This window comes from Epargyreus clarus, unplaced genomic scaffold, assembly GCF_041222505.1.
Source record: "Epargyreus clarus isolate Ecla_fem2 unplaced genomic scaffold, WU_Ecla_fem_2.2 ptg000014l, whole genome shotgun sequence".
Lineage (NCBI taxonomy): Eukaryota > Metazoa > Arthropoda > Insecta > Lepidoptera > Hesperiidae > Epargyreus > Epargyreus clarus.
Window position 1 is genome coordinate 12,817,722 of NW_027332222.1, and position 24,247 is coordinate 12,841,968.

The 24,247-nt window shown below is 36.1% G+C and overlaps 1 protein-coding gene across 4 annotated transcripts in view; it reads left to right on the top strand.

The window, feature by feature from the left end:
• Hr4 (nuclear hormone receptor 4) overlaps nt 1-24,247 on the top strand; it is a 130,448-nt gene that overhangs the window by 97,547 nt on the left and 8,654 nt on the right. For 2 of the 4 annotated variants that reach the window (XM_073079038.1, XM_073079037.1), the window contains 5 exons: nt 7,566-7,670; nt 15,531-16,640; nt 16,713-16,930; nt 17,012-17,407; nt 19,145-19,337. In XM_073079038.1, the coding sequence (XP_072935139.1) occupies nt 7,571-7,670; nt 15,531-16,640; nt 16,713-16,930; nt 17,012-17,407; nt 19,145-19,337 (2,017 nt within the window). In that variant the 5' untranslated portion in view covers nt 7,566-7,570. Of the gene's footprint in view, nt 1-7,565; nt 7,671-14,418; nt 14,843-15,530; nt 16,641-16,712; nt 16,931-17,011; nt 17,408-19,144; nt 19,338-24,247 lie in introns of those variants that run through there. The other 2 variants (XM_073079039.1, XM_073079040.1) reach the window with 2 other exon arrangements.

The window sequence follows — 24,247 nt, forward strand, 5'->3', positions numbered from 1 at the left end:
CTACATTGTGCAATCAAGTGGGCCTACTATTTTGAATATTTGTAACCAACACCTGGCGATAACCACTTGTCCTTTAGGTAGACTTGCTTGACCATACATTGGAAGCTACATGCGATATATTAAAAGCTCGCGTAAAAGAACGCTCGATGTGTGGCCGCAATTATTGCAATGTGGTATAATTATGCATAGTACTGTTCGCTTCTGTGAACGGGCTTAAAAACTGTAATACAATAATTTTATTTAAACAAGGTATTCCAAAAAGACGTCTTTTAGGGTGTGCTTGAATTGTCATGCTTTATATGTTTTGTTATCTGCTATTTCTACATGCATTTTTAAAGATATCTATATATGTACACTTTCTTAATAATTATAGAATTCTTATATATAAGTACAGCATGTTTTCTTGTAGTTTTAAAGTAACGCATTCTACATAATTATATATTCAATCCATCAATACCATTATTAAAATAACTAGGCATAATTAATAGAAAGGAAACCAAAAGTTTAATGATGCTAACCTTGCACATATCTTAAAGTTTTCCACTCCACATTTTACTTTACGTTCTGTCATTGACTATTCTCTCAGGTACAATACTAATACAGGTCTGTTATTCTCTCGCTTAACTCGCTACTCGCTCACAGTAAGACCACTACCGATTAAGGTACGAATGGCAGCAGATAGCGGTCGTTGGTCGAAACGGGCGGGCGGCCTCGCGTCGGCACTGACATTGCGAGCGGAACCAACCACTTCCTATAACAAGATGGACTCAGCCTTAAACCGGCTTCAGAAGGAAGTTATTTCATAGAATACGTATTTAATAATCAACGGAATACACGTACAACGATTATGCTTCTTACTAAGTGTCATGCCGTATTTTCGTTTTAATTACCAATCATTAATATCTGTATTACATCTCTGTACATAAAATTAGATGTTGGATTGAGTTAATAATCATCATCAAACTTGGCATATTCAAGGGTTTTTTGATGAAGATTTTTATGTATCAAAATTCATTTAACTAACTTTCATAATTATGACCACTCACTTAACTCGTAAGTCAAAACCTATCAGCGAACATACTTACATAATGAAATAAAATTTCCTTAATACGCACGCTTGTCGTAATTTAGTGATCTACAATAATAAACTGAAAATTAGGAACTGGACACCAATTTACTTAATCCACACAAATACATGCACATGAACACAAAATTATTCTAATATTGTAATGTACACCACAAAACTTTAGAAGCTCCATCCATCCTGCTTAAATTACACCAACATTATGTAGGGTCGTCGGGCCACCATCCGCCACCTACTCGTCCATTACTGAATATTATGGCAATGTTCTGCCCACGTCGACCACTGGCATCACTGCCCACTTTGCTGTGTATATCACTGCAGTACATGGTACGGTTGAAGGGATATAATTTATTTTGAAAGATTCGAATTACAGTCTTTTTTCTAAAGTTTTGAATCAAAACACCAAGTCACTACCCCACCTCACTGTATAATGGCTTGTTATGCAAGTGAATTAAAATTTAGAACTTGAAACTTTATGTCTGAAAGTTCTTTATTCTTTGACGACTAATTATATCTGTAGTTGTTGAACTACCATTATGTGATGTTCTTGTTTCAAGGGCGTGACACTTACTGAAAGCATTCCAACTGTGTCCACGGGGGTTGCGATGCATTTGTAGATCTTAAGTGGTACTGTATGGAATTATCTTTCCATGGGCAGCTGTGGTTATTTATCATCAGATGAACATGCTCGTTTGTTATTTAAATAGCACATAAAACATTGTTTAACATTCCTTTTCTCCTAGCTCCTCTTTATCACAAAGTAATTGAGTAGACATACTTATATCTCAACGTACCAGCGCAATTGGCTAGTCTATAAATTTGCTAACAACGCAAATCATTCGCACAATTGTACTCAATGGCCCCACGAATTTCTATCCATTGTACTCAAACCAGTAAGTTGATAAACATACTACCAAATGTTTTGAATGTTCGAATTCTGACCCTGAATTGACACTGGACGCTAACCTTCATAATACGTGAGCGTTTACATCCATATGTCTATTAACTTAAGGTTTAAGTTATCAAGACAGCCATGACTTCCGTCTGATGCTTTGCCTCGAACTATATGAACCAGTCTTTTGGATAAAGTCAGCACCGAATTCTTTGTCTGCTCTGTTAGCTAATTTATTGTATGCGTAACTGATGACCGCTTGACAAGAGCTACTTTCTACTACTATCTAAGCATTGCATGTGCTCATCAATTTAAAATTTCTATTTTTTTTCACTCGCAACTAACAGTACCATCAATTATTCTGTTACATTTATAATTATGTGTATACTAAATAAGTAACCAAACCCAAAACAGATAAATCCATGCGTTCATTTTTTCCTGATCGAAAAATTGAAACCGGTGGGCTTTGCATGGAAGAATTTAAGAAGAGTCTTTTATATATACGAATATCTTTGAGTTGATGTAGTTGTGCCGTATAGCAATGACCTAAAGGAAAAATCGAAATCAAGTACAAATATTGGTGCTTATAGCTATTATTCTGACAAACAAAATAGCTTCCTATATGCGAGATGCGGAAGCGCTAAAGTTCTCGGCCTCGCCGAAACTCGCGACGAACGACGCTCTCACACTGCGAATTATTTTATTCGCCACAACATTGTTGCTCAACCCGATGAAGAGTGAACTTGAAACGTTGCGCAAAATACGGACTGCAAAAAACTCAACTCGATCGTGTTGATTATTTGAGAAGATAACTAGAATGCTCGTTTTGTTATAAAACAATAACATAAAAAATCATAAACCATATTTAATTTTAATATAAATAAAAATGAATTAATCAGTACATGTTAATAAATAAAATATATTTTTATCCTTTTTCATCGCAAGACATCTTAGGAGGACCGACGTATTTATGTATGTTCAACTTCCTATAGAAAATCCTATTATATTTTAAATATTCTTCATCTTCTTACCATTCAGTAAATATGTATATTTCTCACTCATATGAAAACGGTAGAGGCAGAAGACATGAAGCAATTTTGATTTTAATTCTTTATCAGCGCAGCTATAACGCGATATAATCAAGGTCTTTGACACGTTCGAGTTTATTTTGAAGATGCTAGTTCGTTTGTCTCTGCCACTGGCGAAATAGATTTTAGCACATTGCACCCGCGTGTAAACAAAAGAGAGGTTCATGATACTGCTCTAACTATAATTGAGATCAGATGAAAAGTCTGTTCTATAAAATTACATCAAAAATGTGACACTATGAAGCATACACTGGGAGAGAAGTAATGTCGTACGTATGATATTACTTTTGTTTCATACATAAGTTGATTTGTTATTTTATAATTTTAATATTTATTTCGATTTTACACATACAGTGAACAATCAACAAATACAAAACATTGCATGCTAGCATTATTTGTTATTGTATTTATAATTTTCTTTGTAATGTTCCCAAATATAATGCACGTATTTATTGATGATGGAGCGGTCACGAGTCACGAGGTTTTTCGATCCTCGACCAGACAGATATCGAAATGAAGACTATAGATTTATTTTTTGACTCTACCCGTTTCTATATTCACGCATTTCTAATTGCGAGTCCATGGCAACCACGATAGAAAAATCATGGAGCTATGAGTGCAGAAAGAAAGCATTATTCACACATGTAATATTATCGCAATAATTGTGTCAAACTCTATTACGTTTCACCGTCTCCGAATGAATCAGACTGTTATCAGATTTGACGTAATTCATTTTGCGTCGTAAGATTTGTTCTAACTGCGTAATTTACGACGTATATAGGTACGTTAGTTGCAACTCGAAGGTGATAAAAATCCAAAAATAGCGTCTACGTTATACATTAGCTTAGAAACCTGCCTTCGACTTGACTTAATTCAATTTTTATTACACCAGCGACAATATTTAGATTACAAATGACTGAAATATGGATATTTTTGAATCATAATCCAGTCATCGATGTCTGTTTGAAACCAGATTTGCGTACGTATTAAAAGAATAAATAAAATAAAACCTTAATAAGAATCGAACTAAATAATCATATGACTTGAATTTGATTTAATAATTATGTTTTTTTAAGCTGACATTTATTAAATTTATTTTAGGAATAAGATCTTAAATAACTAATTAATATTGTCTTAATGTTGATAAATGTTTATAAATAAATATTAATAAACATGTATCGTTACTTCCAAAGTAAATTATAAAACAAACAGACAACCCGTTCATTATCATTTAGTTTTAATAACATACTAATTGCTTCACGTATACAACAGTCTCAAGTTCAACTGATAAAATGTCAATTAAACAGTATCGCCAAGGTCAAGGACCTGGCCGGTTGTTGTCGTGTACCTACTGGTCATTATGACGAAAACTAAACGTTAAGTTTGTCTGTTTTCACCACTATATTATGTAGACTATTGTCTTACGTAGCTCCTCGTAACAGGATAGATATTAGGCTAGATATTATAGTAGCATGTTTTTGGGCATCTTTTACTAACTCAAAATTGGTTAATAACAGTGCTGAACACCGCTGTTACTAGCCAGAAAAGGCGTAACTGAGCAGCACTGAACATTGCTGATATTAGCCAGTAAAGGCGTAACTGAACGGCGCTGAACACTGCTGTTATTAGCCAGTAATGGCGTAAGTGACCAGCGGTGAACACGGCTGTCATTAGCCAGTAAAGGTGTAACTGAACGGGCTGCTGCTGTTATTAGATTGAAAAGGTGGGGATGCTGCTAAGGGTTCTACCACCTTCTAACTAACTTTAAATATCGAACACGTACACATAAATACATATTAAGTAGTATGTATCTTCTTTTTTTCTGCTTTTGCTCTAGAGCTAAACATACAATACAGACATTTCTACAAACATATAATCAATTTTGCATTACGCAATTCAACACGGAAAGTTCAATCACCTTTAAAGTGTATATTAGTAACAGCTATCTCATAAAATGGTGAAAACTAATGCTAAAGTAAGGCTTTACTAAAATTTGACTATCATTAAAGATAGCATGATACCATAATTTATGTGTATGCGTTATGTTTAGTATATAACGTTACGTGTCTTATATATTTGTGTGTATGTGTTATGGTATTTTTAAAGAACAAAAAGATTTTAAAAGAAAAAAAATAATATTTTTTTTAATTCGATTTAACAATTCATCCTCATTTCATTCTTCTAATTGTACAACGAGTATTACATATTGGATATTATATTTATTGCACTTATTGTTTAGTATAAAGTACAGAACACTTCAAAACTACTCGACTTCCACATAGTATTAGTAGTATATTTGGTTATTTATCTTATCGTTATTACACATCAGCGTATAAAAGCGATTAACTATAAATTAATCGCATATGTTTAACTGCTTTGAAGGTGGTAAAATCCTTTGCGGTTCGAGTCCGGCAGCATCACCGTCACACCTATTTCTATAAAGGAGACATACATAGCTTAGTCCTCAGGGGCAGCGGTGCATCTGTGGCCTAACTTAGGGTAGGAATTTAATCTTGTCTGGGGTTGATTACAAATGTCCATGGGCGGCAATAGCCACTTACTATCAGGTAGAATGCATAGCCGTGTACTAAATTTAAAATAATAGATACATATAGAGTTTTCGCAATTCGCTCATAATTGCAATTTTCACTTTTATTTCACATGACATTGCTCAGTAGCTTGGAGTTCAATGACTTATATTAACATGTAAGCGTTTTATTTCACGATTTAGCCATTATAAGCATTTTCATATCAAATGACAGCATATTTCATTAACACCTACACTTATATGCAACGTTTGTGTTAATCTTAGCACGAGTCAAGTGGACTTTGGTTTTGCAGAGATTTAAGATTTAAACAAAAGTATTCTTTTTATATTGGTTAACGATATGATTCGAAAGGAAAAGGTGATAGGTATGGTTACAATATATAATAATGGCTTATATACAATACATAATAGTATGCTTTATTAACTAAAACTACTAAAAATATAAATTAAGTCTGTATCTCCAAGCTTCTGCTAACAAAATCAGTAGTCGTGTCGGGAACTTTGGGGAAATATTTTTAGACTATGATGTTTTGCTGAATGTAATAGGGTCGAATCGTTTCAATTTTAATTTGCAACTTATTCATTGTTTTAATCTTATCTTGCGGAACCCCTTTTGGATTATTGGATTGGGATAAAACAATTCTTATACGCAATCAAATGTGTGTGTAAGGCGAACACTAACACAAACAATTACAGCTAAAGCATCAGATTGATAATGCATCCTTATATGTCAGTAAGTTTTATGGATAGTGTTTAATTAGGATCCCTAACATGTAAAAGCCTACAAGTGACATAGAGAGGTAGTATTTATGCGCACGGAGTGTTCCAAATCATAGCGCCATTTCTATGGAAATTTCAATCACATAAAAGAAATAAGAAAATCAGAATTATCTTATGCCATATGTGCTACTTATTGCATATCTTGGTTCAGTTTATGACGTACGCGTAGACGTCATAATTCTTATACAATTTATGACTCCGCAGTACGAGTACAGATTACACAAATTGACGTATAACCCATACGTAGGTACGATTCAATAAATTCCCGCTCTTATCGCACTCGTAAAACTGTGTTGCTTACTCGTAGCTGAATGAAATCTGCGGCTAGATTTAAATAAAAGATTGTTACAAACGTCGTCCCACGTAGTACTTACTACACCGCCGAAAAAGAGAATAAGGTCCGCTCAATAAATTAATATAACAAATTCTTATTAATGTAACTTTCGCGACAGTTTTTCGGATCATGTTTACATCTTGCAAGGCCAGTCGACACTGACATAGAAAATTATATCGCTCGAACAAATACCTAAATGTAAGCGCTTTTGAATACATCGATTATTTTAGAAAAAAGCCAATCAATTGTTACCGTTGTTGTGTCATTGTATTTTATTGCTTGAAATATAAAAGACGTTGCAACATTATTTTTAAGAGTTACTTAAACTGCGCCAAGTTTAATAAATATTTTTAAAGATTGATCTTGACATTTATTGCAATGTCATAATTACTATTAACGTAGTAAAACAAGCTCATAATCGTTTAGCTCTAACATTTGAACACATCTTTTTCAAATGATACCGGCACAAAAATTAATATTTGTGTTAAGAGCTTTTGATCGCGATTAATAAAACTAATTAAAAATATTTAGGTATATATAATAAACCTAATCTCTCGGAAAATAAAATCTCGTAATGTTGAAATTTAATAAAATTTGTTAGTCTTATCAAGATTAATAATTTTAGACTGACAAACATCCAAATCAGAATTGGCTTATCTTCAACGCTCTTTTGCATGTCTTTTGCAAGATGAGGATCTTGCAAAAGACTGACTGTACCTTCTAAACACGGAAATGTTCATGCAAAGCCTTCAGCGCCATTCATCTTCACAGATTGACCGACATCTACGGATATTAGATGACTCATAGATAATCTAATGGTTTATATTCCCTTGTTCCAGGAATAATGACACTCAGCCGCGGCCCGTGTGACCTCGACAACATGAGTCTGTTCCAAGACCTCAAGCTCAAGAGGCGGAAAGTTGACTCCCGATGTAGCAGCGATGGTAAGTGGAGTTAAAATTTATAATTCTTTATACTATGTTCTTCTTATGTTAACTTCTATAATGTGCATTGATATTATAATTATGTGCATTGATTTTGTTGAATTACTGAATACTATTATTTTTAATGTAGGTAATTGATTTAAAATGATTGCGTAAGTAATGTAGTTGTAATACGAAACGACAAAAGAAAAAGAGCACCTTTTTATTTAACCACGAAAATATATATATTTTTTGTACATTAACATGGACATGCTAAATAGAAACGCCAGAATTACAACGTTTTACAAAGTTAAGCTCCAAATTGCTTCAGTTCACCAATTACCCGAAAACAAAGCGTAAACAAGATTGCAAAACTAATCCGCGATATTTAGTTACGTCGAACAAAAGCAATCAAGTTAGTCGTGCAAGATGCGATATAGGTGCTAAGGTCAGGATCGAGCATTGTTATTCCAGGCGAGATGTCTTCACCGTCGCTACTCGGATCACGGAGCGCCTGTCACTTTCAAATGCGATAGCGAATTCGCCGTTGTAATTTCGTTTTCAACTCGACGTGACACTGACAAAGTGATTAGTGGCCTGCGCTGTTATAATAATAAAGAATTGCACGTACTGTTAATACGTTATACGTACTAACCACCGATTACTGTCTCGCTGTTACACTCAGGTCTCCTCGCTTAGGTCGGGTCTCGGTCTTAAATATATTCAAGGATTGCACCTATTATTACCATCGTACATCGTGCTTTCTGTCCGTAACCATTGCATTCTTACTGAAATTCTTGTGACCTCAGTCGGGTCTCAGGTGTTGAGTATAAATAATTGCAAATAATGTCGCCAAAGCATTACAGTTTCACTGTTAGACGAGTTTTCTCACTAGTAAGTCTCACAGCAGAAGCAAGCAGAAGGTTAAAATTAACATTTGATGCGGATCATAATACTTTTATTATTCTTTTCTTATCTTTTTAGTACATTCCTGTCATATATAAAATACATGCCCCAATACATACGCTTGCATGCATTTTCACTGTAAAGTATATTTCAAATTTACTTCAAGCTCACAGCTCAGTTTTATCAATTCGGTTATACGATTACACAAACGAGCTCAAATTAGGGTTCGATAATCGCCGTCATCTGCCGAAAGTTGAATAACTAAGCATAATACGGCGTGAGAGACCCGAGACAGGTTTGTAAAATGTAAGAACTTTCACTTGGAAGAATAAAATGTGCCAAAACGAGATCCGGCTCGCTACAATCGCTTCGTGAGGATTATGAATGGGGGTAATAACGCTTAACACTGAATGTCTTGCATTGTTGCTCGGTCACAGTTGGTTTTATAAATACGGGCTGTTTGAGACGACACTTGTTGCGAAACTTGGGGAGTTTCATTTAAGGCTGAGAGATATAGGCACTGTTACACTTTACAAAAATAAGAAAATAGCTAACTATGAACCTCTTACGATAAATAATGTCAAAATAAAAAGGACAGACCATGAAAAATATCTAGGCCTTATCCTTGACAGTAATCTGACGTGGAAGCCACACATTGAACATGTTAAAAATAAATTAGCCTCCCTCACTGGTATAATACGAGGTAACGCTCGATGTTTCCCTCCGAAAATTAGGTACTATATTTACAACTGTCTCGTTAAACCCCACATTGACTATCTGATTGAAGTATGGGGCTTAGCAGCTAAAACAAACTTACATCTAATACAAAGAGCTCAAAATAAGCTGGTAAAAGTTCTCTTCCACTATGATTACTTAACTCCCACCGATACACTCTACAACAAAACCAAATTACTAAACATTACCCAAACATATATATATAGCACCTGCATACTAATACGCAAAATTCTTACAAAACATATACATACACAAATCATATTTACAAGAAAAGCACAAGTACAGAAAAAACTACTAAGAAATGCTAATAATTTGGTACTACAAACACCTAGAACAAAAAATTACGGCAAAAAGAACCTTATGTATGAAGGAGCTCAATTATATAACAAGCTCCCGAAAGACATCAAAAACTCGCAATCCATTAAAACCTTTAAAAAGTTATTAAAACATTACTTGATTACTCATAACAACTGATAAAACTTTGTATAAAAGCAAATACAAAATAATAATAAAATTGAAATAAGAAAAAAAAAAAAAAAAAAAAATCACATATTATTAAAAATATACAACAACAATAAATTAATATGTCTACTACTTGCATGAACATCTACATCAAATAGTCAATCAATATATCATATATAATAGGTTATAGTATTACATACAAAATTACTCAGTAAATCAATCACCCACCCACCCACACACACACACACACACACACACACACACACTTTAAATAAAAAAAAATAAAAAAAAAAAAAAAAAATAATAATAATAATAATAATACTAAAAATAAATAAATAATAAATAAATAAAACCAAAAAACAAACAAAAAAAAAAAAGAACCTTACATAAATATACCATAAATAAACTAACTTACCATTTAGGTACGCTCGAGCCGTATCTAGTAGCTTTATGTCGATACACTTCCTTATCTCTTGACTCGCCGAGTCGTATACGTTTTTCTTACTACCCACTTCTTATGTAATTGTAATGTAATTGTACCTACCTAAACACGCTCATGTACGCGTAAACTAATATGTAATATTTAAGTTTCTCATGTAAGTGAATTGTATAATTCTTAATGGGAAATAAAGTTTCTAAAACCTTTAAAGATACCGTGCAAATTAAAAAATACTAATAGGTATCTAATATATCTAATTCTACTCTAGAAGTCGATATTAAGCTTGATAATTAACACAAGATGATGTTACTTGATGATGATGAGGTTTACTTTGGCGTCGTTTATGTCTATAGGTAAAGAAAAAGCAACTTAGTGTCCTAAGTGTATAAAAGTAGGCGTTGGTGTTTATAGAATTTGCAATAAGGTCAGGAATTCAATTATTTTAGGAAGTAACTTTTACTAGTTAAATTAAAACTGTAATTTATTATGTTCAGGTCTCAATCAAACTTTATAAGTTCTTTTAATTGATAACTCCATGGACTTCGGATAATCTATGACAGGAGACAGTTCATTGACATAATGATCACTGAGCACTTTTTATACACCTGATAATATAATATTTAATATTCATTTGAAATTTCGCGGGTTTGCAGATTCATTTCAGAAAGTAACTCATTATAATTCCTTTTGATAATTAGAAATGTTATTGATAAACCAATCGATTATTATTATAATATGAGGTAATTATTGTTAATATTTAAATTAGCTAATGTAGTTTTATATTACGTACCACAAAATGTATGTATTGTAAATTTAACTAATTAACAAATTCATGAATCTTATGCCATCATTCATATAAACAGTAATTTGTACACAGTATATATATACACACACATAAACCGGCGTGATTCGTACATAATAATTAAGGAATTAGTAAAACAAACAAACCCTAGAATCTATATACAGAATAATTGTAAAATATATTGTAACGCAGAATTGACAAAACAGCAATAAACTTTTTGCTTAGTACACTTCTGCGATATTTTTAGAATACTATGACTAGTAAGTCATAGTACTGTAGTACCGTGTATGCAGTTACATAATGTCCTGATGTTTTATTCCTAGCGAGATTCACCTAAGGTCACCCAATAGGTATAAAATATTACATTTAACGTGTGCCCTACAAATGTTTGGAGTAAAACGTCCTCTATTTTTACGTAAGAGTCCCATCACAATCGGTTCCGTTGTTTCCAAGACCGATAAGAAACATGTGGAACGCAGTTTGGCTAATTCATTTGTATAAAGAAAATAGCCATACTAACCAAGCATACAGAAGAAATGTAGCAAAAAATCAGTCTGATTCATACTTAATAATTAGTCGGCGTGTGTCGTTCAATTATTTATAGTTTCGCGTGAATCTAGATACGGTTAGTGACGCGTCAGTTGCGTTGCTGGGGGTGTGATGCCGTGACGCCGTGACGCCGCGTCACCGCGACGCCGTGACGCACCCTCGCGTGCTGTCGTGCACTCGTGTGCAGTCGAGATAAGCGGGATCGGATTTACGTGTTCGACTCGCCTCGTTAAGACCACGCGTGGCTGACCACAAATTATTTTTTTTATATGATCCGCGCAGAGGAACGATGACCATCTAAGAGGTGATTTTTGATGTGTTCTGGGGTTCTGTGTTTTGCATCTTCGCATGTATCCATATGCTCACGTTGATGTTCTAGCTAAACTGCTAGAATTAATCTTAGTTTCGCGTGAATCTAGATACGGTTAGTGTCGCGTCAGTTGCGTTGCTGGGGGTGTCATGCCGTGACGCCGTGACGCCGTGACGCTGCGTCACCGCGACGCCGTGACGCACCCTCGCGTGCTGTCGTGCACTCGTGTGCAGTCGAGATAAGCGGGATAGAATTTACGTGTTTGACTCGCCTCGTTAAGTCCGCGCGTGGACAGCCACATTTTTTTTATATGCGATTTTATAGAGTAACAATGGCCATATTTATTTAAACGATGAATTTAGATTCAGGGTCTTGCGTCTGGGTGTTTGTCATCTTCGCATGTGTCCATAATGATACGCTTACGTCAATGTTTTAGCTAAATTGCCACAACTTATCTCTATCATATAGAAATGTACACCGCACCTGCAATGTTCTGTTTTCAGTTCTCTTTCATTATAATTAATTTAATTAGATGATCTGTGTCTGAGCCTATGTTAACTTTCTCCGTGTAGAGTGAAGCTACGAGCCACTCCATTTATAATAAAGTGTACAGTACTTAATCCTTGCTTATAACTAAGATTTTTATTATTTTTCTTTTCGTAGATACATTGTCCGTTGTAATAAAGTTTAGTCGACATTTTGTTTAAGATATTGTAACTAGACCTACTAGTATTTTAATGATTACATTTAGTATCATTGAAGAATAGCATCGCTTATTTTGTGCTAGATAGACTTCAGTTTCATTTTTGTAGTCTCAGGCGAAGGTTTACAAAATAAAATTACTTTTGTATCCTACTTGTGTGCATTTACACAACTTTTCCATTTAGTATCTACATATAACTTTTACAACAGAAGGTTATTTGCGGACTGAAACGCATAAGGAACCCATACAAAGCAAGTAACAGGAAAGTCGGTCAAGTATGACTTAACCCCATAGTGAGCTATTTCTATATCAAAGGAAAACAGGAAAGGGATGAAAGGGTGGACGTTTAACCGTTTCATTCATTCACTTCTGTAGAATTATATAACTATGAACAGCATTTAAGGTAGTAGAAATAAATACGTTTTTATACTCATAGTTCCTACTAGTATTTCTTATGTATTTGATGCTATACATTCATAAAAAAAAACATAACATACCTATACATTCAGATAAACATTCATACAAGATCAGAAATCTAAATTCATCAATTAAATATCTACCTGAACAGAGGTCGAACCCGGAAACCTCTCGTGTCAGACCGGTTAGGTAACGGATGCGCTAGGCAGGTCGTTACGTTAAGTTACTAGTAAAAGTGCAAGACTTAGATACTTAATTCACAAATAATTTAAAATAAAGATCAATTTACTAAATAAGCCGGCCGAAGATCCGTTTGTATTACATATATTATCTTTGAAGTTATATAGTGTAGGAAAATTACTATGCTATCATGCTATTATCGTAGATCTATGTAAAGATCAATCTTACAAAAAGTTACTAAGCCGCATATCTTTTTCGGTATGCTGGCGCCTGTAGTTAATGCAATGTTCATTATCTTTCGCTTGCGAATTCAGTATATTTTCTGTATTGAAAGCATGAGTTCCCAGAGAAAAGCCAGCTCCGTCATAAATACTAATAAAACAACAGAGCAAAGTTTTTCAAATTCTTACTTGTTAGGATTATAATTAACTGAAGGGCACTCGATGCTGGGAACAAGAGCGTTGGGACGTGAGCAGCGACACGTGGCATCCTTAGCGGGCGAGATGGGGTGAAGTGGGATGGGGTGGGGTGAAGTGAGGTGGGGTGTGAGTGACCTACTTTCCCTCGGTCGCTGACCGCGCGCGACCTTCGAGCTGCACCGATCGAAAAAACGACGCCCATAGATGTATCGTTGCGTAATCTCTATTGTCGGCCGTTTGTTGGAGCTTCCGTATCGGCGTTTTATACTAATTCGGTAGTGATGTCTCGTTTTATTTTTGTCGAAGGACACGTGGGGAAACTTTAGATTTATTGCATGTAGCGATTAGTACAATTGCATTACAAATTGGGTTTGTTTGTTGAGACCTAGTAGACAATTACTTTACTTGTGTAATATTCTAAAACTTTGCAATTAGTCCGAATTTAGAAAATTAGAATAGGAAACGAAAGGCTTATTAATAGGTCGTATCTATTAGAAGTAGTTCGTATAACGACCTCATCTAGGTGGTTTCCATGTCGAACGAATAATTGGATAGTTTAAGAAGTACTAACAACCAATCAATATGTACATAATAGCTAGCAATCAAAGCTATACATTTATAGCGTACCTAGGACCTCAGCAGCCGATTGCATCACGCGGCTAGAAAGATCGGTCCCCACCAGTGATATGGCAAAGGACGCGAAGTGAAATAGAGATCGTCCTCGAAGCGAGAGCGGTGCACGCGTTGCACTAGTCATTGTGCGGTTGCAGTTCGCACGCACGGCCGTCTGAGTGACCTAATAGTGGCTGGAGGGAGGGACCGGGAAGCGCGCGGGGAGCGGCGCGCTGCCGCTCGTGCGGTAGGTCGGGCTCACTGCGCGCGCCCGCCGAACGCCACGCGCCGCTAGTGGAAAACTTTCTTCACTTTTCCTCGCGTAAACAAAACCGCGCAATAATTTTCACCCGCGCGCCCTCGCGATTATCCCGACAAATGACGCTTGCGTATCATCGAACGTATTACCGACGCGTCACGCTCGTGTTTCAGTGACTTTGTGGGGGTGGTTTTTGGGCACGAATGACTGATTGCTACGTTATGCGACGTAAACTGCCACACGGGAGAGGGTAAACACAACGCATATGGATTTAGTAATAAAAAGTCGGTAAAGTTTCTAACTTATCGGTACATATGTATGTGTTTTATAATTATTATGCAATATTTTAGAATATTTCCCGTAATAGTTTTCTTGGCAGTTACAAAAACTCGATATTAACGTAAGTTATCAAAAACATTTCTGTTTAATATTAAGGCAGTGTGTTAAGAGAGGGCGATCCATAAATTAAAAAAGTTAAGTTATTTTTAATCGTATTAGAAATTTGCAATAGAACTAGTTATGACGTAGAGCCCTTTGTGGTGCAGCGCAGGCGCAACGCTTCCGGGAGCCGCATCTGCGCGCGCGGCGCTTTCACTTTCTCCTCGCGCGCACCACATCTCGCGCTCGCGCTCGCCCGTTACGACCTGCGCCCACGTTTCCTGCGCTTTTCATGTTCTCTCTCCTTATTCCGCGTTATTATATAAACTATTTATTATGTAGTTTTATTAATTTAAATTTATAATAAATCTTTAAAAAATTAGTTGGAAAAATATATTCGCGATTCATTATAATTCCATGTGACGTTTTAGTGATTGCATTCACATAATAGATTAATTTACTATGCCGCCTGAGCCGCAAAGCGCTCACATCGTGACGCAACCGGCTAATCTAGTCGGCGGCGGCGGGAAGTGCAGTGTCGCGTCCCTGCGTCGCGCCCCGCGCCTTCTAACTGCGACCACGCCGCGCGGTCATTGACATTTCACCTAGTTTCTATTTGTCGCTTCTGAAAAGTCCACGGTGCTCTTTTTCTTTTGTGTTGAGACGAAAGTCTTCTGTCTGTCGCTTGATCGCGCCTCGTATGCCCGCAGGCGAGTCGGCAGCCGACACCAGTACGTCGTCTCCGGACCCGGGCCCGCCATCGCCGCGCATGGCCGAAGCGGGGTGCAGCACGCCGCCGCACCCGCCGCCCGTGTTTGACGGCGGTGGCTCGCCCTCACCTTCGCCATCCTGCCATCCCACCGTCATCCGCTCAGCGCCGCCTTATTCGGTCATCAAGTTCGAAGGGGCACCTCCGTCGGTCAAAGCCGAAAATTCTCCGTCTAGCCTCAAGCACGATTCTTCACCCTCATCGCAGCTTTCCTCCGTAAAACTTGAAGGACCGCCCCCGGAACCTCCTCAACCGTATAGACCCCGTTCCCTCCCACCGCCACCACCGAGTAGCCACGCATCAATTTCACCGGGACACTGGCCGCCCGCTGCTTGCATCAATGGTGTCAAACCCGAGCTTATCGGCGGGCACTTCCCACCTCATCCGGTCGAACCTAAAGGAGGTAACCGAGGATCAACGCAATGGAGAGGGGCACCGGCCGTCATCATGGGCGAGTCGGGTGGAGTTCGTACGATGTTTTGGACGCTGCCGGCACCCACAACTAGTGGAGAGCCAGCGGCGGGTGCATCACATACGCCTACACCACCTTTGCCCGATCCCGCGACGTGTAGTGAGGAGTCAGCCGCGAGACTGTTATTAAACCTAGGTGGAGAATTAAGGAGGCCACGAGGGCCACCTCTCAACATGGAACTGCTTTGGGCGGGTGATGTATCACAGTTACCTGCTCATCAACAAATGCACGCATTAAATCTTAGCGCAGCCGCGGGTAGCCTTTCCGGTACATCGGGAGTACCTAGCGCCAGCACGTTATCATTGCCGCGGCCCGAGTTGAGAACCTATGCACCTGAAGCCGAACGGGACGAAGACGAACAACCAATGATCTGTATGATATGTGAAGATAAGGCAACCGGTCTTCATTATGGAATCATTACGTGTGAAGGCTGCAAAGGATTCTTTAAACGGACTGTCCAGAATCGGCGGGTTTATACTTGCGTCGCTGACGGTGGCTGTGAAATAACGAAAGCGCAACGGAATAGATGCCAGTACTGCCGATTCAAAAAGTGCATAGAACAAGGAATGGTATTACAAGGTACGTATATTTAAAATTACTTTTGTTTTTAAAGCCTACGGTATTTCGCTCATTTTTTGTTCTTTGTCACAGCTGTACGAGAAGATCGCATGCCAGGCGGACGCAACAGTGGTGCAGTTTACAATCTATACAAAGTAAAATACAAAAAACACAAGAAAGCCAATGCGAAAGCAGCGACGACATCAAATCGAGCGTCTCCGCCCGAGAAGCCTAAGGAACCACTGCCACCTCTCCCATCGAACCTCGTCAATGGGACCATACTTAAGACTGCCCTCACCAATCCTAGTGAGGTAAGACGCTCCAAAATGAGTACAGATATGGTCGAATATTGTGTGCTTTCAAACCATTCACCTATTTTCTTTTCACCTCAGGTCGTACATTTGAGAGCAAGACTGGAAAACGCTGTGTCGTCGTCTCGAGATCGCGCGGTACCACTTGAAAGGGCGCTTCACATGATCCAATCGCTAATCGACTGCGACGCTATGGAGGACATCGCGACCGTCCGTCACTTGCCCGATCTCCTTCACGACACCTCAGAGATAGGTGATAAACTTTGTAAAATCGGTGACTCCATAGTGCACAAAATGGTCGCTTGGACGAAAAAGTTACCTTTCATCATGGAAATACCCATGGAAATCCATTCAAAGTTGTTGATGGAAAAATGGCACGAGATCTCAGTATTAACAACAGCAGCCTACCAGGCGATGCACGGGAAACTAGCGCATGCGCCCCAATCTTCGGATCATGAACACGATTTCGCTCAAGAGGTAATAAGAGTTTATTCATTGTTATGGTAACTAACCCAAGATTAACAGTATTGTTTGTGGAAGCGATTGTAACAACCCATAACCTAAATATCAACTAATCTGAGCGATGTAAAATTACCGCGGCGCTTCGTAGATTCATAATACGTCTTTGCTTTTACTGATGCAACATAAATTCATATGAGACGTAACGTCTATTCAAAATTAGATCTTTATATAGTTCGCGCATAAAAATAAAATTAGTTATCTTATTTCTAAAATGTACGTTTATCTCAGACTGAATTTTATGTAAGAATCCTCATATTCGGTTTTTTGATAATCAGACTACTAGTATTTTAAAAACTTTTTACTTTTATCGTTAGTAACAGTAATACCGCGTTAAGTACCAGCTTACAAACATAGTTCTATAAACATAAAGATAGTTTTAACACCAGTATTAGCATTCAAGTAGGTAGTAAACTAAGCGGTAAAAGGTAACTAATCCTAGACGGGAGTAGTACAGGTCACATTCGCTCCAGAGACTTCCGCACATGCAGCGGAGCGGTTACATGATCATCTTGCGTAACAGATAGAAAGTCGCCGGCTCTAGCTGCACTCGGACGATGCATAACCACCTATTGAAATCGTAAAATGCAATATATCGTCGTCTATACCAGCCGATAGCATAGTAATGTACGCATTGAAATTTATCAGTGCATTAAGTCAGCGCAAATCTCGCTCGCTACGTCATTCAAGTTGCGTGCGATTAGATTGAAGTTTGAATTTGTTATAAAAACTTTCAAAGTAAACTCTTTATTTGCGAATAAAACTTAATTTGCGGATAGGGAATAGAACCAAAGGCATCGTTTGTAGATAAATAGTAGATTTTTTGGTTTATTGTTAAAGTAACTAATAATATAACGTAGCAAATTTAAAAACTATGCTATTAGGATTCATTTTAACTACGATAAATTATTAGAAAAACACTTAGCGGATTTCAAATTTAAAACAATTAATAATTAAAAAGATCAACTAATTTTGATCTCTGGAAATAAAATAAGCACAAGAGTGCATTATCTAAATCAGGCTGGACTTTAAAATATACAGAGAATACGAATCGAATGAACAAATAGAATACAATCTCATACTCGAGTTGTTTCACGAAACACATCATCACTCACACGCAGGGAATTGCACGAATTGCATAAACTCTGGCGGTAACTGGCGAAACGTATTTTCATTGTCTAGAGCATTTCCTCCTCGCTTACGTATTCATGGTTACATAAAACATAAAATCGAAGCGCATACCAATTTTATACATGTTTGCCAATTTAGGAAAATTTTATAATTTTATAACCGACCGTGCGTCATTTTTTCACACAATTTTGATTTGGTTTCAATCGGCTATTCGTTATCGTGGACAATTAGTGGGTGTTGCTGTTATGGTTGTAGACATAAGCTTAAATAAATAGATCAAATATTAATAATAATTTAAATGTATTTTTTCGGTTTATATGAGTCAAAGCAAACTTGAATCAAACTATGTGTTCAGTTTAAGGGTATTTTTTAAATCAGCGTTTGATGTTAAAAGATGTAATTTTAAATTAATGCCATTTAACTGTTGTATTTCATCTTTCGGTTCAAGATTACTGTTTTGTACTTGACTTCAAATGTACACCGTTAAGAATGACCATAGAAAATCAGGTGTTTTGCCTGTAGGTGTATGAAATAGCGCTAATGACACTCTTTCCAATATGACAGGTGAACGCCAACCTGAAAACGCTGCAGAATTGCTTAACCTCGCTCATGGGCCGGCCCATCACGCTGGAGCAGCTGCGGCTGGACGTGGGCCTGGTGGTGGAGAAGATGACCCAAATCACCTGCGTGTTCAGGCGCATCCACCTCCGGATGGAGGAGTACGTGTGCCTCAAAGTGTACATATTGTTGAACCAAGGTGAGTGACTTTAACACTACATTTATATGAAGACTATTTTAACGTAAGCTATTTTATAACTTATTAAAAGTTAGTTAATTAAAACATACTTTCAAATCCTCATGGTACTTTGGCGAAATAATCTTTTGCTATATAATTGTCTTATGAGTATAATTTGTTGGCGACTTAATAGTGAACTATTGTAATGATAATAATAATGGTATTGTATTAAATAAAAGATATTACGACTAGCTATGGCGAATATATCAATTACTCGGTAAAATAATTAAGTAAAGGTCTTTTAAAAATAAATAATATCAACAAACATTTGAAATAATTATCTTAAAAAATAAGATTTAATTATGTCTAGTTAAAAATTGTGGCGCATCGAAATAATTTTGCATTTTTATTATGGAAAAATATTATCTCATCACAAGTCAAACTGCAAAACATTATAGGTTTTTTAAAACGTTTCGTTGGCCTTAAATGCTATTAAAAACCCCTATTTAAATATCCGTAATAAAATTATTAACTTTTGCCCCCAACGTCAAGATATCAGGAAACTTTTCCGTATCTTCTTTGTATCCATAGAAATTTACATTGATAATATAAACTAGTTCAATTCATAATGAAAGTCCTAAGTTGTTGTGATTGACGTCAAATTTCTGAACCTCACACGAACTTCCGATATTAAAGTGTGCTGGTTGATAGTGATAACTGATAACCTTAGTACCCTTTGCAATTATGTTATTTGGGCTATCTGAAGTATGTAGTGTGAATAGGAACATTTCCTTGTTATCGTTACAGTTTAAAAATATGCGAAGAAAATATTTTTAAACATTTAATTTAGGGTGAAGTGTCACAAGGTTTGATATAACTTTGTTTTTGACACACTTACCGTTATGTTCCCGCCGATCTGTTTAAAATCGCTTGTAATAAAATTATATGAATCAATATGAAGAATGGCAACCTCTCTCAATAAGCCTCTAACTTCATACTTTGTGATTATTTATAACAAATTGTGCTTTATTTTAAAATTTAACAGAGCTTACTGCTGGTAGTACTTATTTAGTGGTACTTAGACCGGCACATAAGACGTTCCAGCCGTTTGTTACCGAGTTCTTACCTGAGGATCACAAATAGAAAGGCACAAGTGAATGACCTCAGGAAGGACTTATATTCTCTCTCTAATTCTTGGTTATAGCTGCCCATAGACTGCGGTAACCTACTAACGTGTACCTTTGAAGCGAACTGCGAGAGAGGTTATATTTTTCAAATATGTTTATATCGATTCATTCAAATAAGTTGTTACTTAACGGTTTCATTTTTTTCACATGTCGTTTGATTCGCCTTAGTAGCGCATTTTTACTGAATCAAAAAAAAACACAATGGCCTCTTTTATTTGCCTTTTTGGGCGGTATTTTCTACTGAAACAACTTGGTCTTTTGAAAACTTCTGGGCAATTCTATTGCATAAAATACGAATTTCATGCCTACAAACAATTATAGCGAAGTAGATTATTCCAGTGCAGCTATCGCTTCATTACTCTTGCATGTCACTCCGGTCGGCTAATCCACTTATAGATGAGTCGGGGTGCACCGCCCTGGTCTATCTAGGTCACTTACAATTACCGACTAGGCATTCTACGTTGCAGGCATTCTGTACCTACTTTAGTGTTTTCGTTTAAAATTTATGTCTTCCGCGTTATCTTAGCATTTAATGTTGACCCATTATGGTCAGAATTAAATCGTGATTATGGAAGTAACTAATTTAATAACAATACACAAATAGTAACAGCGCTCTTATAAAAGGTGAAAAAGAGCTCTCATCCAAAGCTGGCGATGCGTCGATGCATTGGCGACTCCTCTGGTGTTGCAAATGTCCATTGGCGGCGATGACTACTTTCACAGGAACAGTACCTTTAGTATGAGTTTTTACATTTTTACAAAAAATACTGTTTTTTATAGTTGTTTAAGTATTTCCCATACATTTCCAATTCATTCTGATACAATCCGCTAGGGGCGCTGATTGGAAATGTATGGGCAAATACGTAAAGAAATACAAAAGCAGTCATTTTTGTAAAAACGTAAAAAGTCATACTAAGGGTACAGTTCGAAAACAACTAATTCTCTGTCAGTTAATATGTCGCGTGACTGTATGTTAGAAAAACAAAAAAGACACATTTTTATGTCTGCAAAGAAAATTGTGTCGTTATATCCAACTGTGTCACAATTCCTCATTCATGAACTTATTGATTTGTTCGTGCAGCGCCATGTTGGCAATTTAATGATATATGGGCAGAGTGCATCACCCCGCTTGATGTAGGTCAGTTAGCGCTAGGCATTGTGCGTGACACGAGCCTAACGTTGCTCGATTGTCGCTGACTTTCCTTTTTCATTGACAATGTTAATACATGCTTTTACATTTTTTGCGCCGCGAAGGGTGATGTTTGAGAGTGTATGTGAGTTATGTAGGTATGTATGTATGTATGTAGTATGTATGTATGTGTCATTCTTTGACATGCGTGTATGTCTTTGACAAGCGAAACGGCTTAACATATGAGGTGCCGTTGAATTAGTCTAAATTTTAGAGGCTACATTACTCCGCTTTTCAATTCATTATTATTGTTCTCGGTTTTTTATACAATAACTATTACTATACACCACCACTGGTAACTTATGCACTCTTATAAATGGCATTCTATGCTAAGTTTCTTAGGTGCACGGTTAGGGAGTAATAGTTTTTTTTTTTAATATCACCATATAGAACATGGTTTTAACTTAAAGCCGATCACATATGCGGCGTCACCACAAGGACTAAGATAGACGTTGCCTCATATATGTAAGTCAGTCAATCAGTATGTGTGATAGAATATATTAAGTCAAAAAGTTAAGTGGTAATGACGTGTACATTATACAAATGATAATAATATTTAGTACAATATATTATAATATTTACATATAAATATGTTACTTACTTTATGTTTCCGCCAATAATAAATATAAACCTACCGTTCAAGGAAATAATGCTTTATCAGACATTATTTCTAATAATGACTACACGCATATTCTCGCTTATTTTCAATCGTAATATTATAAATTCTATATTATGTACTCACAATACTTTATTAATTTTACTTTACCTTTCTTATGATGCCATTTAAAACGATTAGCATTATATAAAGGCAAGTTTATCTTTGGTATAATTTATATTCACTTTCGCTAATTCTAGTTATATTCATTTAAATGACTATGAAAGTAACTAACATTTTAAAAGAAATGTCTCACCGTCGGCTTCCCAATTGTAGTGTCGCCAATACAGACCAATTGAAATTCGGGAGTATGCTTGGAGGAGATATAGGGTCGTGCCTCACACATTGTTTTTGAGAATTGAAATTGAAATATTTATTATTGGAAATATCTATTTTGCAATCACTTATTAGACTTGATGATACATTATTTAGTGCCTTTATATTTTTATTCCACTATTAACTAATATTATTAAAACCACTTGTTCGAAGGTAGTTGTGTTGTAGGTTGATCTAAATAGGATTTTTAATTATAATTTTAATCGAGTTAAGTTTGCTAACAAGCATCGAATAATTCACTTCCTGTCATCACACTCAGGTGCTATAAATCTTTGCGGTGCATTAGCAATTTTCTAAAGATGACAACCCTAATCAAATGGGAGGAGTAACGCGGCAGTGTGAAGCTCTCGTTAATATTATTATGATTTATGGCACAAGTAACCCAGTTGCAGAGTTGACTCGTTGAGAAATCGATTAGGACAAACATCGGGACATGCTGATAATAATTTCACTCAAGGACTTGACTCGAGTACTCGAAAATCGATTTGCGCTATTGCACGCTACTTAAAACCTTATCACTGGTTCTGCAAAGTACTCTAAGCTACTGCGCGGGTACTTTCGACATTTTACGTAATTATATAGAACACTATGTAAATATTAATGAATCATGAAGACTATTTCTCTCATAACTGAAGAACTCGGAAAAGATAAAAACATAATGTTAAATATTTTTTAAATATTGGTAATGAGAACGTTTCATAGTCCGCAACTTTGAGATGTTATTAGAATATTATAATTTCATAACATTGTATGATAACATGAAAATCTTACCACCATTTTATATACTTACAACTTATAATTACCACTTAGTATATTTCGATAAAGTAGCCGCAGAAAAGTTTGTAGTAGTAATACAGACATTTCACTGTTTACTACGATCTCCAACGTAAGCAATTGACGTAGTCTTAAGCTCGATGTGTAATTACGTTTAACATTCCTAAGGTTATGGCATTTCACGTCTGAGTTCTACTGCCAATACAAATACAAATGGATAAAGAAATCCTCAAAACAGAGCAGAACGTCAAAAACAGTATTTTTATTCGCTAGACTATTTTTTTTTTCAAACTTTTTTGTTGTATTAATCAGCAATTTATTACAGTCTTAAGCAACCTGACAATATTCGCGAGCTTTTTTTAAGTTGGAGGTCTAATTCTCACAGCAGTTTTTTGTATGATCTTTTTATCCATAAAAAAACTTTTGTCTAAATTAAAAAAAAGAAAACAATATGTTTTACATTGCTAAATACCTCTTTAACTTCAATTTAAGAGTAATTTCCTAAATTTATATTGTTGTCAATCACAGTTTTTTTTTTAATTAATAACTATTCTCGACACTCGATTCTCGATAAGATACTCGATTAAGATAAATTAAAAAAATTACTTCTATGTTGACTATATTTCTCGTCGGACATTTTAAATAAACAAATTTACAGTACCGACCTTGTAACGTTACAGTATGACAATATTGTAAAAGAATTTACAGTTTATTTCTTCAATCGTTCTTTGTTCACTTTTTTTCCTTAATGCTTGCTACAATTGTCCGCAATAAAAAATAGTAACAACCT